A 13,085-nucleotide genomic window follows, 5' to 3' on the forward strand; every position below is an offset into this window, starting at 1 on the left:
CGTCTCACCAATTAAACACTGCTGCAAAGTTATACTATTGGCAAGTTATGCCATAAATGTTTGTAAACTGTAAAGGTACATTAATAAAATCAAGTAGTTAAAAACAAATAGAAAGCATGGTGACTCATAGGACATAATCACCTATGAAGCTTGGGACTTTGGAACTCACATGCAGGAGTTCTAGCTCTCATATTAGCTTATGACCAGTTACAACCATATCCTTGCTCAATGTTCTGCAAATTATTTTAGCACACACAGATATGGCATCAATACCCATTGTCTCACATAAGGCACTGTTTGATTTCAAATGTTAGTCTTTTAATCTTTTAAACACAAAAAACTTTTTTTGCCAAGTGGGTACAACAAACCGATTGCAACCTCTGCCTATGGCAGACCACTCCATCAAACAAACTGTTACACTGCATCTCACTAGTTTTATGTAGGTTTGTCGCCCAGGCCATGCAAACATAAACCATGGTTCAAAGCAGTACAAGTACATGTTTGTTGGATACATATGTTACTACACAAGGACTATCCTTAGACAAGGTACCTTCAGTCTTGTTAATCTCTAGATTAACTAGTTAATATTTTATTATTTCTACTTTTAACCGGTGAAGATCTTATTAAGTAGAAGCCAGGATTGAAAATTTCTCCAATACTACTGTATTGGGAAACCAATATCTAGTTTGTTTTACTGTTCTGCTCCTAAAAAAATATTCACAACATATTTTATTACTTGAAAATAATTCCTGCTATGAAGATTGTCAATGTCAGTACGCTCTCCAAGATATCCCAATTGTATGTTACAATCCAATAAACTTACTTGCTGCATGCATGTTGGTCTGTTCATGGTGTGCTAGTTTGTGTTTTTTCATATTCCCTGAATGATTAAATCTCATTCCACATTCACTGCATACAAATGGTTTTTCTCCTGTATGTATTCTCTGGTGTATACGTAGATTTTTTGAAATGTTAAAGCTCTTTCCGCACTCACTACATGAATATGGCTTCTCTCCTGTATGTATTCTGCTATGTAAAATTAGATCTGATGAACGCCTGAAACTCTTTCCGCATTCAATACATGCATGTGGTCTTTCATCAGTGTGGATTCGCTTGTGTTCAAACAAATTTGCTCTCTGTCTAAAACACTTTCCACACACTTTACATTTGTAGGGTTTCTCTCCTGTGTGTATAGTAAGATGAATGGAGAGACCTGATGGTAGGCGGAAATTTTTACCACATTCAGGACAGGCATAGTGTTTCTCTCCAGTGTGTATCATAATATGGTTGCTTAGGGATTTGGGGCTGCTAAAACTCTTTCCACACTCACTGCATGAATTTGGATTCTTACCAGTGTGTGATTTCTGGTGTGCTTTCAAATAGGATACCCTACTAAAACTCTTCCCACATTCACTACATGTACATCGATTCTCACCAGTGTGTATTTCGAGGTGTTTTTTCAGTGTTCCTAAATTATTAAAATGTTTTCCACATTCACTGCACCGATAGGGTTTCACTCCAGTGTGTGTTAGGTGATGTTTGCTGAGGTATGATAAACTGCTAAAATTCTTCCCACATTCACCACACCTGTATGGCTTCATTCCAGCATGCATTTTTTGGTGCGTTATTAGATGTGGTTGCTGACGGAAACTCTTACCACAGTCCCTGCAGAAGAATGGTTTTTCCCCTGTATGTATTCTCTGGTGTATAGTCAGGCTGTCTAACCGGGCAAAGCTCTTTCCACATTCACTGCATTTATGAGGTCTCTCTCCTGTATGCTTAACATAGTGTTTGACCAGATTTGATAAATAGAGAAAGCTCTTTCCACATTCAGTACAGGTGCATGACTTATTACCCATGTGGATTTTCTGGTGTGTTGACAAATTAGACATCTGATTAAAACTCTTTCCACACTGACTACATGGATATGGTTTTTCTCCAGTGTGTATTCTCTGATGTCTTTGTAATCCTCCTAGACAGCTGAAGTGCTTCCCACATTCACTACATGTGTGTAGCTTTTCCCTAGTGTGTCTGTACATGTGTTTTTTCAAATTTCCAGATAAGGTGAATGTTTTTCCACACTGACTACAGGAATGGGGTTTTTCCTCATTGTGGCTTTGCATATGCTGAATAAGAGCAGAGGGATAATAAAAATTATTTCCACATTCACTGCAAGCATATAGTTTGCTTTCCTTGTTGGCTTTGGAATGGTTATGTTTGGAAATCCGATAAAATCGTTTTTGTTCTTTAGAATGTAGGTATACTGTATGTTCTTTATACACTTTCTCTTCCCCATACTGTATTGATTTCCCAATGGAAACTGCATATTCTGGAGAGGACACTTGTATTCTTGTAGAACTTCCATGTATTGCACTGGGCTTGCTCGATTCATCTCCATTCTTATGTTCTGATAAGATGGCCATTGTTTCAGATTTTCCGGACGTTAATTGTTGGGTTGCATTTACAGCACATCCTTTATTATAACTCCATCTATCAAACACTGTGAAACAAAATAATTGAAGTTAGAAAGTTTACAAATTAATTTTCATTAATACTGATATTAACAGTGATTTATAAAGATAATGGTTTGTAAGCAAAAGGCAAAGAGAGACCGAGCAACTTACCTTGCTAATTTTAGTTCTAACATTACGCATGACTTATCTTAAAACTTATAGCTGCAAATGTGTAAGGGGTTACAACAAACAAATGATGGACGGAATGCTGACAATGCAGACATTCTCCCCCAGTCAAGAGATCTGGGTTAAATCCATCGTTCTTTTGCCCACAACGCCACCCCAGTTTAGACATGGCCATATGCAAATCAGTCTTGACCCTGTGCCTCATGGGAACAGTCCAGCCCGAACTGCTAAGCCATGTCTTCCCTGGACCGGAATCAAGCATCCTAGGACCGGTTTCTGGCTATCAGCCGTCATCAGCCAGGATAGCTTGACTCCAGTGGCGTAGTGAGCACGGGTCCCACGTCTGGGAACACCCATCCCACTTAGGGCGAAAAGCGTTACAACAAACAAATGATGGACGGAATGCTGACAATGCAGACATTCTCCCCCAGTCAAGAGATCTGGGTTAAATCCATCGTTCTTTTGCCCACAACGCCACCCCAGTTTAGACATGGCCATATGCAAATCAGTCTTGACCCTGTGCCTCATGGGAACAGTCCAGCCCGAACTGCTAAGCCATGTCTTCCCTGGACCGGAATCAAGCATCCTAGGACCGGTTTCTGGCTATCAGCCGTCATCAGCCAGGATAGCTTGACTCCAGTGGCGTAGTGAGCACGGGTCCCACGTCTGGGAATACCCATCCCACTTAGGGCGAAAAGCGTTACAACAAACAAATGATGGACGGAATGCTGACAATGCAGACATTCTCCCCCAGTCACTTCGCCCTAAGTGGGATGGGTATTCCCAGACGTGGGACCCGTGCTCACTACGCCACTGGAGTCAAGCTATCCTGGCTGATGACGGCTGATAGCCAGAAACCGGTCCTAGGATGCTTGATTCCGGTCCAGGGAAGACATGGCTTGGCAGTTCGGGCTGGACTGTTCCCATGAGGCACAGGGTCAAGACTGATTTGCATATGGCCATGTCTGAACTGGGGTGGCGTAGTGGGCAAAAGAACGATGGATTTAACCCAGATCTCTTGACTGGGGGAGAATGTCTGCATTGTCAGCATTCCGTCCATCATTTGTTTGTTGTAACGCTTTTCGCCCTAAGTGGGATGGGTATTCCCAGACGTGGGACCCGTGCTCACTACGCCACTGGAGTCAAGCTATCCTGGCTGATGACGGCTGATAGCCAGAAACCGGTCCTAGGATGCTTGATTCCGGTCCAGGGAAGACATGGCTTGGCAGTTCGGGCTGGACTGTTCCCATGAGGCACAGGGTCAAGACTGATTTGCATATGGCCATGTCTGAACTGGGGTGGCGTAGTGGGCAAAAGAACGATGGATTTAACCCAGATCTCTTGACTGGGGGAGAATGTCTGCATTGTCAGCATTCCGTCCATCATTTGTTTGTTGTAACGCTTTTCGCCCTAAGTGGGATGGGTATTCCCAGACGTGGGACCCGTGCTCACTACGCCACTGGAGTCAAGCTATCCTGGCTGATGACGGCTGATAGCCAGAAACCGGTCCTAGGATGCTTGATTCCGGTCCAGGGAAGACATGGCTTGGCAGTTCGGGCTGGACTGTTCCCATGAGGCACAGGGTCAAGACTGATTTGCATATGGCCATGTCTGAACTGGGGTGGCGTAGTGGGCAAAAGAACGATGGATTTAACCCAGATCTCTTGACTGGGGGAGAATGTCTGCATTGTCAGCATTCCGTCCATCATTTGTTTGTTGTAATGCAAATGTGTAAGGACTTAAGCAGCTGCAGCATATATATGTACCCTATTATTCCATTTATGTGCACCATATTAGTCTGCAGTTATGAGAAGATAAGCAGCTAGACAAATATGAGTAGCAGACAAGAATAAAAGAGATGTTGTCACTAAACAAATAACATCTTTCATATATACCTTCCTTCTTAAATCTCCTAAATTCTTTACATCAGATTATCAAGTATAAATGTTTTGAAAAGTGGACAAGGTATACAACGAAGATGAAGCTAAAGCAAACAGCTTCAAGATGGCTGAATTACTAAACGTTTCATGCACTCTGGAACTGACATTAGTGTGGTGTTTTGCATTTGGAATGGGTAGTATCCTGGTTTGTTGTTTAGTGGATTATTGTCACAGATTTGACTTCTAGGAATAGGATTTGTGTCTAATTTACAACAAGGTTTACATAAATGAGGCCAAAAGCACTAGCAGTTTGAAGCCCTTGATATCTGGAAAGCAAATCCCATATATGACAAAAAACTCTTTTATACAGCTAGTGTTATTGACAGTGGAATTGGTGGACTGATAGAATTGTTGCAATCAGACTGTAGGACTGCCTCATAACTTCACTGCTAATCTTTGTAAGATAGTATTTAGAATGCTACTTTATCATTGCGTAAAGCTCTGAAATTAAATGAACAAATTTAACAAACATTGAAGAGGTTTTTCAGCTAAGAGAAGATTGTATCCAAATGCAATCAAGGTTTATAGAGGCAGTAAAATATAGTCCTCAGCACCCCACACCATCAAGCTCTATTCTTATACTGAGAATAAGCAACACAGATAATTAAATGAACAGTCACAAATAATGAAGATTGTTTGTACATGGTCACAAATGACTGCAACACACTAGTGCTAAAACATGTCTGAAGGCCCTACTGGCATTGAAATCGTACTAGAATTGTATTTGAGACAAAATGCAAGTTTACAAATTAAATACTGCATATGCCAGTAAAACACTCTTAGTTATGAAACAGTGTTTCATAGCCATTGTGTCACCATCATAAAAGTGCAGTTCTTTCAAAGTTACTGAAAGAGGAAGCAGAGAGATAACATGCTACGAAGAAATACTTTTTAACTAAATGGAATAGTTTTGACCCATCAATGAAGTTGGTGGTAGACAAGCATGCCAGTCCCTTCTCCAATATTAAATTGTGTCAGTTCCTGAGAAGTAGTTGTATATTTTGCATAAAACATGTTGGTCCTCAATGGATGGAAATTCCACTGGTAGAAATGTGGTGAATGTCATCTGAGGAAAAATGTTTGCTGAAGTTAAACTGAAGCTTTGGAATATAGGATAAGGTAAAGGAAGAAAAAAGTTCACAAGAATGTCTTTTATTTGGAATAGTCAATTTGATTTAGGGAAACAGTCAACAAAAAAGACTCTTCCGTGAACAACACTAAACAGTTGACAAGCATTGCTCAGAAAAGGTAGAAGTGTGAGAGTAAAAGGATTTCTTAACCTACTGTTAGGCTGAAAATGAGGAGCTGGATAGGAATGATGAAGATGCATGTGAAGGAGGTAATCTCTACTACGTGGACGGACAAGCAAGCTTTTGGAGAAATCTTTTTGACCATGATGGTGGCTGTAAGCATGCAAAAGCATTTGAAAGAGGAGAGCAGAATGACAGATTAAGAAATAAAAAACAATGTACAGTTAGTTTAGAAATCCTGTGATGATGTAGCCAATTATACAGATGGACAGTCTTGTGACTGTCTTGTGAAGAACAGAGTCAGTAATAGAATAGAGTAGACACAAATCAATCGCTCACCTTTAAAACCTGAAATATTTTCTCTGCTGGTAGAGTACTGCCGGTCCACAAAACATACTTCTTCCTCTTTAATGAAAGGTGACACCTTGTCAGTATTTTCTATTTCTAAATTAGAGAATTTTATTATCAAGTTACCTTATTCGGAAATATATAACACAAGGTAACTGACTGACACCATTAACAGCAAAACTTCAACCATGTATAATAGAAGAAGAAAAAGTTAACGGATCTGTAACTCTAGTTCCCTAAACAGTGAATCTATCCACCCATTTGCTAGATCACAGAACAAACCTTAAAATGTGAGACAAAAATGTGAGATAATAAAGTGAGAAATTATGCTTTTACATCCTTTTCTCTCCATTATTGAATCATCTAATACTCATGTGTAAGAGTGTTGCTGCACATAAGAAGAGGTTTTGCAGAAAGTGTGGAAAAAGACGCAGCCACATGTATAGTTATGTGCCATAATTTGGGGTAGGCAGCATGTGGAAACCACTGTTGCAGTGCATCAGTTAGGTTAGTTGTGCTATATAGTGCTTCCCAAGAGGCATCAGAGGAGTCTACTCAAGAGGTTCTGAGAAGCAGACTTCTGGAGATACTGTTAAACCACCATGGTGTAATATATGATGTTTACAGAGGAGCCTGGGAATTTGCTACACCCTAGTCAAACTGGTTTTCGCCCGGTCATAGTACAGAATCAGCAGTACTAGAAGAATCTGGCCATATCAATGGGTGTGGGGTTCAGGAAAAAATGCGTCCTCGATTCTTCTCAACTTGTCTTCCACCTTTGACACCGTTCCACACTCTATCCTCCTGAACAGTCTTTCCATCTTGGGTGTAAAGGGTCCGGTCTGGGACTGGTGCAAGTCATTCTTGACTAACAGAGGCCAATCGGTTTGACTTGCTCCTTTTTCCTCGGGGGTTAAGAATTAATCAAGGGGTCCCGCAGGGCTCCTCTCTTAGCCCTACCCTTTTTAACATCTTTATGGCCCCTCTGACGTCTGTTGTCGGCTTGTACATGGTTTCTTACGCCATTGACACGCAGCTGCTCTTTGCCTTCCAGGGTTCACCTGCCTCTATCGCAGCCCCTTTTGCCGACTACATGTGTGCCGTCTTTGATTGGATGGAGCACAGCCAACTGAAATGTAATTCAGAGAAGACTGAAATTATGTCTTTCGGGTCACATCTGTCCAACTGGTGGGAAGATCTTTGTTCCTATCTACAGCACGCCCCGCCGTCTCCCTCTCTATTGGTAAAAAAGCTGGGAGTAAAACTGGACAATACCCTTTCTATGAAGGCTCAGATTTCAACAGTAGTAGGTCAATGCTTTGCGCTGCACTTCACCATTACGAAATTTCTCCCCCTCCAGCCTTTCGAGGCAAGAAAAGTAGTGATCCATACCATGATCAGCTCGCATCTCGACTATTCAAATGTTCTGTTCATGAGAGCTGCTGAAGCCCAGGTGAAGCGCCTGCAGATGGTTCAAAGCGCAGAAGCCAGGTTACCTAGGCATTTTTCAATGGCAGCTGCTCTCAAGGCTTTGCATTGGCTGCCTGTTCAGAAACGCATCCCCTTCAAAGCATTAGTGATGGTCCAAAGAGCAGTGTTTTCTTCTGGCCCTCGATATTTGGCCGATAGATTCACTCAGTATATTCCCCACAGAACGCTGTGATCCTTTTCTGCTTCTCTTTTAGTTATTGCACGCTTTAAGTATTCAACGGGGTGGTAAGGCCTTTTCTTTTCTGACTGCCAAGGCCTAGAATGAGCTCCCCTGTGAGCTGCGACGGATTGTTTCTGAGCCCGTCTGAGCCCGTCTTCTGTAAAAAACGTAAGACTTGGCTTTTACTCTGGGGAGAAATAGTCCTTCTGGTATGGGGCTGTGCACCTGGGCTCCACTGCCAGTGCCGGGACACTCCTCAGAGTAGTCATGCGCTTTTAAAAATCCATTATTCATTCATTCATTTTCTCAGCGAAAGAGGACAAATACATTAGAAGCACTGTTAAACACCTAAGAGTATTATATGAAGTGGAGACAATGCAGTCTAACCATGAGCAAGAGGGGGGCTGCAGTGTGTCAAGAACTGGACCCTTGAACGGGCTGCCAAATTGCCTTCTACAATGCCCAAAGAAAGGGTAACTTCTTCCAGTAGGCACGCTGCCACCCTGCACAAAACAGTTTACACCAAAAATGTCAAGTGTCTACTAAAGAAAGTCCCAAGTAAGTGGTAAAAAAGTCACAAGTACATTGAAGAATCTTGATTGAACATGCAGATTAGAAATTATAAGAATATGAAGCACCACACTCTTCCAGGAGGAACAGAAAGGAGAACAGAGCCAGATTGATATCCAAAGAAGTTCCAGCTGCAAGAAGCAATCTGGGGCAAGAATAGAAGCATGGAGATGAAAAATGTGATGAAAAACACAGGATCCTTCATACTGAACTGCCTTCCTATATATGCTCTAACAGGAACTGAAATCAAAAGAAAAGGGCCATACATCATCTTAAGGTTTTCAGTTAAAACCGATTACCACAATTAAACACCGCCACAAATAATATTTGTTTTTCAGTAGAAACCAGAAAACATTGGATTTTTTAGCACCTTTACTGCTTTGATGCTCTCTAGTGTCTAAGAAGTCCAAGTGCAGCCTCTACCGATTGAGGAGTTATTTAAAAATAAGTGTAGCCTCTACGTATAGGCAATTTTCTATGAAGGATGTTCCCCCATGACCCACTCAGGCAATGGTAAGCCAATTAACTAGCCCTTTTTTCCAACCATCCTTGAGGTACCTGGACCAATTGACACTTCCATTTTGGGGGCACAGCTCACTTCATATAGCTTCACCTCACTGTTTACGGTATACTGTATAGTCTCCAGCAAGAGAGCAGCTGACCTATGAGTAGGGTCTTCGTTATGGGCAAGAGGCATCACCGTGATGTCATCCTCCTTTACTGAGAGAAGGAAGGAGCTTCACTTTCTGAAAGCTTCAAGTATCAAGACTGTGACAACATACGGACGGCTCTAATAATTAATATCCTCCCATAAGACACTGAACCAAACAGTCCTGTTTTTAGTTTTATATTGGGATATCAGGAAAGGCATGCATATAGGAGCCTCATCTTCTCAGAAAAAAAGGGCAGGGCTATATCGTGAATATCTTAAGCAACCATACACAGGCCCAAAGTGCGTCTACATGCAGGTTTTACCAAAGATAGGCTGCGTATAGCTCATAAATAACTTAGAAAATCTACAACCGTGTGCATAAGCTGCAGACAGTGCCCCATAGAAAGAAGAAGGGGAAGCCATTGCTCTGTGTGTTCCTAATACATGCTGCTGATGCTGCCGACAGCCCAATTCGAGCAGAAACAGGCCCATGGACCGATTCTGAGCTAGCATACCGAAATACAATTTGTTCATGTTATGGCCACAGGTACACCTAGTTCAACTTTTGGCTCTACTGAGTCAATGTCAAAAGGAAGCTTGGAAGGATAAGTTACTTACCTGTTATCCTAGTTCTCTTCCAGGGGTATCCTCATCAAAGTCATAAGCACTGAATATTCCCGTCCATGTGCGGGAACCCCGGAAATAATAAAAATTATGTATGAAAAACCTATATATATATATATATATATATTTTCTTGAACTCCGTAGGCTTTGAGCAGGGTTTGACAGCAACGAAGCACAGAACACAAGATAAACCAGCAAAGATTTATTCAATAGTTCCCTCGACCTTTACAGCCATGACGCGTTTCAGCCCGGAAGGGCCTTGATCACATGACGGGAACCCCGGAAAAAATAAAAATTATGTATGAAAAACCTATATATATATATATATATATATATATATATATATATATCTACTGGCAGTCGCCAGTAGATAGTTATAGTTAGGACCGAGTTTCCATAGGAAATCTGAAAATTCTATTTTGAATGACTTTGGCGCCGGTTGACGAATCCTCGCGAAAGTTTCAAAACTAATGGGGCGCTCTGCTCAGCTCCTACCCTGAAAGTCTCGGGGTGATTCGTCAAGCGGGGGCTGAAAAAAAAGGGGGGTCCCAAAACGCGTTTTTCCCATGCATTTTCCCATAGGACCTTTAGTCGAAGGTACAGCCCGAACGGCTGAACAGAATTACTTGAAATTTGGCAAAGAGGTAGTCCTCAGGTCAGGCATGGGCCTTTTGCATCTATGGTGTCAATCTGTTCAGTAGTTCCTGAGAAATTGCATTTAAAAGTACATAAATATCTATAAGCACGCACCGGGCGCGAGCGCAATTCTGATTGGTGGTTACATGTCAGTCAACATTCGAATCGGTCGAAATCAGGAAGTGTCGGCCGCCATTTTGTGTGTTTGGTGTGTGACAGTGAAAAAGAAATGGTGCGTCATGGGAAGAATGGGGCTTTAACTTCCAAGTTCCCCATTGGCAGAGGGGTGAGGCAGGGGTGCGTTTTAGCACCTACCCTGTTCTGCCTATACGTCAATGGTGTGATTTCCCATCTTAATAGTGCCCCTAATAATGATGCCCCAATTTTGGCAGGTAGCAGGGTGCCAGCGATTATGTTCGCGGATGACACTCTGCTACTTTCTAAATCACCAATGGGAATTCAGCGTGTGCTCGACAGTTTCGAGGACTTTTGTAGAGGTCATGGCCTGGAAATCAATGTGAATAAAACAAAGTATATGGTTTTTAATCCCTCACCTTCCACACGGCCGAACCCAAAATTAGATTCATCAAATTTGGAAAGGGTAAAAACCTTTGATTATCTAGGAGTAACTCTAAGTGAAAATCTTTCATGGGCTCCACAAATAGCTAAAACGCAGCTGAAACTATCCCAGTATGCAGGGGGTATTCTTAGGTTTTCTAATACGTCTACATATAAACCTATTAAACCCCCGCTTGAAGTATATAGGAGCCAGGCTAGGGCAGCAATCTTATATGGAGCGGAACTTTGGGGGCATTTAACAGGGTTGGAACTTCCTAAACTTGAAAATAAGTTCATCAGACAGCTATTATCACTCCCACAAAGTACCCCGCTGCATCCTTTAAGGATGGATCTGGACCTGAGGCCGATCGATGATGAACTAGCACTGAAGCCCCTTAGGTACTGGCACAGGTTGTGGACTACGCCGGAACTATTGCATTATAGACTAGAGTTGAAGGAAATTTTGGCTAGCAATGGTGTACTAAAAATCCCTTGGTTTAGGTTTATAAAATCCCAGTTTATCAAACTTGGGTTAGATGACATGTGGTATGAACCGGAAACAAGCTGCAAGGTGATTTTGTGGAAGATGCTTACTAAGATCTACGTGGCTGAGCAACTAAACAGAGTACAGACTGCTCCTAAGAATGGAGTTTTAACTAAATCTTTTTTAAGTGTCAAGGATTTTTATCAATTTGAGAATTTTATGGATATTATCTATCCCATTGCATCAAGAAAATTATATCTTCAATGGAGATATGGCACTTTACCCCTGAGAGCTTTCACCAGTAGTTGGGCACTTACCTCTACTGAGGCCTGCCCTGGCTGTAGCTGTGATAAAGAGGATGAGCTCCATGTATTATTTTTTTGCCCTGCATACTCAAAAGCAAGGAAACATTGGATAGTGCCTATCTGCAAAAACATGGGTTTTCGGCAATGTAGCCATGCTTTTAGAATCCTTAAAACAGACACATCTGAATGTATAGTTTTTGCAGTTTCCAAATTTCTATTAGCAATGTGGAATAGAAGAAGGGGTCTGATCATCACCTAATGTATTGCTATGACTTATTTTATTCTGTTTCAGGTCTGTCTGTGTATATATTTATTCTTTGTACTTTTTAAGGCAAATCGCCGAAATAAAGATATCTTGATGATGATGAAAAAGAAAGGTGGAGAACGTGAAAAGGGGGCAGGGTAGAGAGTTCCTGACCCCCTAGCCTTTGTCAGGGGGTCCCTAAAGGACCCCGAAGGGTGAAAAAAACTTTTTTTTTTAAATTCGCGGGGTGCGCGCACGGTGAAAAACCTTAAAAAAAAAAAAAAAACATATTAAACGGGCCATTCCATATTACAGGATACAGTCAATCTATAACTATATACATAGGTAGTTTATTGTAAAATAAATATATAAAAAATATAATAATACATACATAACTTAGCATTTAAAAAACCTTACAAATTCACTTAAAAAACCATAGGTTTCACACACGTTATAGTTAGGAATTAGCATTTAAAAAACCTTGCAAATTCACTTAAAAAACCATAGGTTTCACACATGTTATAGTTAGCTGGACATTTCACTTGTAAAAAACCAATGAAATTCCCCCGTTATAGTTAGTTCAGATAACTATAACTCGCGCGACCGCCACTCTATCACAAGGATGATGTCATCAGTGATGTCATGAGTGATGCCACTGACCATGTCATGAGTGATGAAATATGTGACGTCATGAGCAGTGGATTGCGGGCGCGCGAGTTATAGTTATCTGAACTAACTATAACGGGGGAATTCCATTGGTTTTTCACGAGTGAAATGTCCAGCTAACTAGAACATGTGTGAAACCTATGGTTTTTTAAGTGAATATATATATATACACAGCACTATATATATATATCTATATATCTATATTCACTGAAAAAACCATAGGTTTCACACACGTTATAGTTAGGAATTAGCATTTAAAAAACCTTGCAAATTCACTGAAAAAACCATAGGTTTCACACATGTTATAGTTAGCGGAAATTTTACTGATAAAAAACCAATGAAATTCCCCCGTTATAGTTAGTGCAGGCAACTATAACTCACGCGACCGCAATCCTCTGCTGATGCTAATACTGTATTTAGACACTTATTTGCCCATGTCTTTTTCCATACATTTTTAGCTATACATATATTACAAATATTTTTTTTTCATAAAGACACATATGTCATCAGCAGAAGAT

The 13,085-nt window shown here is 41.0% G+C and overlaps 1 protein-coding gene across 1 annotated transcript in view; it reads right to left on the reverse strand.

The window, feature by feature from the left end:
- Nucleotides 1–296: 296 nt before the first annotated feature.
- LOC146816492 (uncharacterized) overlaps nt 297–13,085 on the reverse strand; it is a 401,972-nt gene continuing 389,183 nt past the window's right edge. The window contains exons 16-17 of the mRNA XM_085609516.1: nt 6,169–6,273; nt 297–2,500 (exon numbers count right to left, since the gene is read on the reverse strand). Of these exons, the coding sequence (XP_085465642.1) occupies nt 804–2,500; nt 6,169–6,273 (1,802 nt within the window). The 3' untranslated portion in view covers nt 297–803. The remainder of the gene's footprint in view (nt 2,501–6,168; nt 6,274–13,085) is intronic.

The sequence above is a fragment of the Triturus cristatus genome, chromosome 6 (genome assembly GCF_964204655.1).
Source record: "Triturus cristatus chromosome 6, aTriCri1.1, whole genome shotgun sequence".
Classification (NCBI taxonomy): domain Eukaryota; kingdom Metazoa; phylum Chordata; class Amphibia; order Caudata; family Salamandridae; genus Triturus; species Triturus cristatus.